Raw genomic sequence first — 5,553 nt, forward strand, 5'->3', positions numbered from 1 at the left:
TGCAGAGTATTGCAGAGTATTGTAGATTATTGCAGGGTATTGCTGAGTATTGCAGAGTATTGCAGAGTGTTGCAGAGTATTACAGGGTATTGCAGAGTATTGCAGGGTATTGCAGAGTATTGCAGGGTATTGCAGGGTATTTCAGAGTATTGCAGGTTATTGCAGGGTATTGCAGAGTATTGCAGGGTATTGCAGAGTATTGCAGGGTATTGCAGGGTATTGCAGGGTATGGCAGGGTATGGTGGAGTATTGCAGGGTATTGCAGAGTATGGCAGGGTATGGCAGAGTATGGCAGGGTATGGCAGAGTATTGCAGGGTATTGCAGGGTATTGCAGAGTATTGCATAGTATGGCAGGGTATTGTGGGGTATTGCAGAGTATTGCAGGGTATGGCAGAGTATTGCAGGGTATGGCAGGTTATTGCAGGGTATTGCAGAGTATTGCAGGGTATTGCAGGGTATTGCAGAGTATTGCAGGGTATTGCGGGGTATTGCAGGGTATTGCAGACATTTGCAGAGCATTGTGGGGTATTGCAGAGTATTGCAGAGTATTGCAGGGTATTGCAGAGTATTGCAGAGAATTGCGGGATATTGCTGGGTATTGCAGAGTATTGCTGAGCATTGCAGAGTATTACAGGGTATTGCAGAGTATTGCAGGGTATTGCAGGGTATTGCAGAGTATTGCGGGGTATTGCAGAGTATTGCAGAGCATTGCAGGGTATTGCAGAGTATTGCAGAGTATTGCTGGGTATTGCAGGGTATTGCAGAGTATTGCAGAGCATTGCGGGGTATTGCAGAGTATTGTAGATTATTGCAGGGCATTGCTGAGTATTGCAGAGTATTGCAGAGTGTTGCAGAGTATTGCAGGGTATTGCAGGGTATTGCAGAGTATTGCAGAGTATTGCAGGGTATTGCAGGGTATTGCAGAGTATTGCAGGGTATTACGGAGTATGGCTGAGCATTCAGGGATGGCTGAGCATGGATGAATGGATGGCTGGATATGACTGCAATTGTCACAGAGCAGCGCTGTGGGCACTACAGATCCAGCCCACGGCGCTGCTGCCATCTGATCTCTCCCCCTCTCCTCTCACACTGTACCGATCGGTACACGGAGGGGATAGAGGAATTAGTTTACAAGTGATCTCTCCGTCATTTGACGGAGCGATCACGTGGTAAACGGCCGCTATCAGCGGCCAATTACCGTGATGCGCCAGGTCCTCTGGATCCGGCGGTCACGGATGTTCGCAGGTGCGCACCCCAGGGGGCACATGAGAGTGGGATTCTGGGAGGACAGCACTGTACGCCCTCCCAGAGTTATGCAACCGCCCTGTAGCCGTCATTCGGCTATGGGGCAGTTGGTAAGTAGTTAAGCCATGATACAAAGCATTGTGGGAGATTTAGTGAAGGAAGAAGTGACTCATGTGCTAAAACTCAGTCTGTGAACTACTTACCCACAATGCTCAGTTCACCTGCCCACAAGACCAAGTCACCGAAAAGCCTGCTGGGGAGGCAGGCGTGGCATGCCTCTGGGGACGGCATTCAAAGCCTGCCTGCAGGGAAGTCAGTGTGTGGCCGACAGACTGCAGCTTGGAAGGCGCGGAATCGTTTGGCCTCTGAGGAGCCCCGGAGCACAGTCAGCTGGATCAGTGTGCGAATGGACCGGAAGATCCAAGACTTCTAAAGATTTCCTGCATTACAGTTACATCAGCCATCAGTGGGAGCATCGCAGTGTGACGGCACCGGCTTGGAATGGACTGAGTCATCAGGAGAAGAGCCTTGAAAGCATCCGGACCTGTGCTGGTGAGCGGGCACTTGCCCAGATAAATACAGTGCACTGTTATTATTTAAACTAGTTCCAGACTATTGCTGGGATCTGTAGTCCCACAGGACTGAGTTCATTCAGACATAGACTGTGTACAGTACAACTTCAAGGTTGTTTTCTCTGTACTGCAAAGTTAATATTGAGTTGCAACCTTTATTAAAGAAGAAGCTCTACAAGTGTATTCTATGTGCAAACTTTCAGTTACCAGCACATCAGTTCTATTATTAATTTACTACCTACTTGTTTCCTTACCCGGATTTACAAACACTGCTGTATAATCTAATTAAGCTAGCTGAAGAGGAAGAAGAAAAGAGACTTTGTCATCTCCTATACATCATCACAACTTCAGGTTCACAGAGCTGAACGGTGTACTGCAATCTAGGGGGAGCCCTTGAGTACATTATATGGACAAATGTATTGTATTTCACAGCTGCATAGTGCTTAATATTTTTCTGCGGGTTTGGTGTGTGCTTTGAGGTTGGAGTGGGAAGGCCTCTCAGTGAAAGATGTAGTCTTTGGTCTTCTGTCTTCTGCTAGCTAATATACTGCAGTGTTTGTAATCCAAGGGTTTAACAAGCAAAGTAATATAAACTGATGATTGAAAACTGTTCTTGTTGTGTAACACACTTATAACTGCCTCCGGTATAATTGTCTCTGACCCGCACAGTGTCAGTTCTAAGTGAAATAGAGGCTTGAGGCCTGCTTGAACTCAGTCTACTTGAGTGAGACCCCTCTGCGGAACTGCAGGTCTCAGCAATGCTGTGGTAAGAGTCTAAGTGTGTAAAGTGCATAAAAAAAGCTTTGGACGACAGCCCTCTCACCACACCAGGTCTGGAAAGTTGGAAACCTCCGCTCCGGTTGTCTCAGTCCTGCTGCCAGCCAGCCCCGTCACGCTGCTCCGCTCCACTCCGCAAAATGACCAGGACCCCCGAATGGCTCCGTCAGGTGTCCCTGGATCCTTTCCGATCTGATTACACTGTTTCTCCAGCACACTGGGGTAAGGCAGAGTCGGATGTTTGCTCCGCTCCACACGATGCAGGCAGCGCTCTCCGGAACACCTCCTCACAGATCCTTGCAGGCAGGTCACACGTCCAGAAGAGAAAGAAAATGGCCGTGCTAACCCTTTTATATCCTGCCCAGCATGCAGTTCAGTCAGTCGGTGTTCATGGGTAGGTGAGTGAGCATTGTGGGTAGGTGAGTCCTTCCACAAAGTAACTAAGTCACTTCCTGTAAGGCTTTCCCTATGCTCTTCAAATGAAAAATAAACAAAGTCTCTTTCATGTTTATACCACTAGAGGGAGCCAAATACCAATTTATAGCATTGTCCATTGTTTATAGCATTACATGGCATTAGAAGGCAAAAATACCAGCGCTACACAAGTTTCTTCAGTAAACTGTTTATGTGGTTAATTTACAACTTGTGTGAGACTCTATCTATTACAATCAGCTGGTGGAGTGACGAGGACCAAGGTGACAGTAAATATCCAGTACAGTGTGTTATTACTGTGTCTTTTTTATCATTGAGTCTTACACTAACATTGCTATACAGTTGTGCCAAGGGGATGGAGCCATTTTCTGGGGTTGATAGGCAGAGTGCAGGCCCAATCAATTATAAGCAGCTCCTTAGGGGGTCAGTGCTACATTTGTAAGTGGGCAAACTTACACAATCTGCAGAGGATCTAATCATTATTGTCCCCACTGTATATATCAATTTTTTATTACTAGAAGTTACATTATTTCCCTTACAATAATATGGAATTTAATTATAATCAGACAGATGAAGTAACTCTTGATGTCTTTATAGGTAAGCAAGGAGTTCAATGTCAGCAGTGAAATGGAACCACCCATATATTACAACCCTGAGCACATGTTCACAATTCTGATTTTATCTTTCACCGCTCTTGTGGGTGTCCCCGGCAATGCTCTGGTGCTTTGGATTACTGGCGTTAAGCTGAAGCGGACCGTGACCACTGTTTGGTTTGGGAACCTTGCTCTGGCCGATATCATGTGCTGCTTGTGTCTACCATTCATTATAGCGCAGTACTTCTACCCAGACTGGTTATATGCCCTCTGCAAGATTTTACCCTTCGTCCTCTTCTTTAACATGTATACCAGTGTCTTCACCCTGGTGGCTATCAGCGTTGACCGATGGATTCTGGTTGTCCATCCTGTGTGGGCCCGAAATCACCGAAGAATCAAAATGGCGTGGATGATATGCTTGGCTATTTGGACGTTGTCCTTCGCGATGTGTCTGCCTGAGGTCATCTACAGAAAATATCACCCCTCTGGTAACAAGACCTTCTGTTATTCAGAACTTCACATGACACGGCCCTTCCATCTTATATGTGCAATGTTTGGATTTCTGATCCCACTTATTATCATTGGTATCTGTTACATTCATCTGGCTTGTAAAGCACAAAATATCAGATTTTCTGAAGTAGGTAGAAAAACCATCAAGATGTCAATAAGTATAATTGTCGTGTTTTTCATCACCTGGGCCCCCTACCACATCATCGGAGTAATCCATCCATACAATGACAATCGGGTAATGCACATCCTGGACCTTGTCTTGCAGTCTCTGGCCATGTTCAATAGTTGCGTCAACCCAATACTCTACGTCTTCATGGGGAAAGATATGAAGCAGAAGTTGAGACAGTCTATTGGAGAGCTCATGCAAAATATATTTAGGGAAAACTTATTATCCCCACCAAGCAATGAGGACCAGCGCACCGCAGAAGAAAGCCTCCCTATATAATGTATGAAATGACAAGGTGTGCTGGGGTGTTCTAAAGGTCTATCAATGCTGGCTGCTTGAAGAGGGCTCACATTTGTGTAAATCTTTTCTTCTATCTTTTCATGTGACAACACTGAAGAAATGACACTTGTCAACAATGTAAAGTAGTGAGTGTACAGCTTGTATAACAGTGTAAATTTTCTTTCTCCTCAAAATAACTCAACACACAGCCATTAATGTCTAAACCGCTGGCAACAAAAGTGAGTACACCCCTAAGTGAAAAGGTCCAAATTGCGCCCAATTAGCCATTTTCCCTCCCCGGTGTCATGTGACTCGTTAGTGTTACAAGGTCTCAGGTGTGAATGGGGAGCAGGTGTGTTAAATTTGGTGTTATCGCTCTCACTCTCTCATACTGGTCACTGGAAGTTCAACATGGCACCTCATGGCAAAGAACTCTCTAAGGAGCTGAAAAAAAAAATGTTGCTCTACATAAAGATGGCCTAGGCTATAAGAAGATTGCCAAGACCATGAAACAGAGCTGCAGCACGGTGGCCAAGACCATACAGCGGTATAACAGGACAGGTTCCACTCAGAACAGGCCTCGCCATGGTCCACCAACGAAGTTGAGGTCACGTGCTCAGCGTCATATCCAGAGGTTGTCTTTGGGCAATAGACATATGAGTGCTGTCAGCATTGCTGCAGAGGTTGTAAGGGTGGGGGGTCAGCCTGTCAGTGCTCAGACCATATGCCACACACTGCATCAAATTGGTCTGCATGGCGGTCGTCCCAGAAGGAAGCCTCTTCTAAAGATGATGCACAAGAAAGCCCGCAGTTTGCTGAAGACAAGCAGACTAAGGACATGGATTACTGGAACCATGTCCTGTGGTCTGATGAGACCAAGATAAACTTATTTGGTTCAGATGGTGACAAGCGTGTGTGGCGGCAACCAGGTGAGGAGTACAAAGACAAGTGTGTCTTGTCTACAGTCAAGCATGGTGG

The 5,553-nt window shown here is 46.1% G+C and overlaps 1 protein-coding gene across 1 annotated transcript; it reads left to right on the forward strand.

Annotated features, from left to right (window-relative positions):
- Nucleotides 1-3,645: 3,645 nt before the first annotated feature.
- LOC141105204 (C3a anaphylatoxin chemotactic receptor-like) lies at nt 3,646-4,575 on the forward strand. Its single transcript, XM_073595092.1, has one exon. The coding sequence runs from the start codon at nt 3,655-3,657 to the stop codon at nt 4,573-4,575; it is 921 nt and encodes a 306-aa protein (XP_073451193.1). The 5' UTR covers nt 3,646-3,654.
- Nucleotides 4,576-5,553: the final 978 nt, after the last annotated feature.

The sequence above is a fragment of the Aquarana catesbeiana genome, linkage group LG08 (assembly GCF_042186555.1).
Source record: "Aquarana catesbeiana isolate 2022-GZ linkage group LG08, ASM4218655v1, whole genome shotgun sequence".
In the NCBI taxonomy this organism is placed as follows: domain Eukaryota; kingdom Metazoa; phylum Chordata; class Amphibia; order Anura; family Ranidae; genus Aquarana; species Aquarana catesbeiana.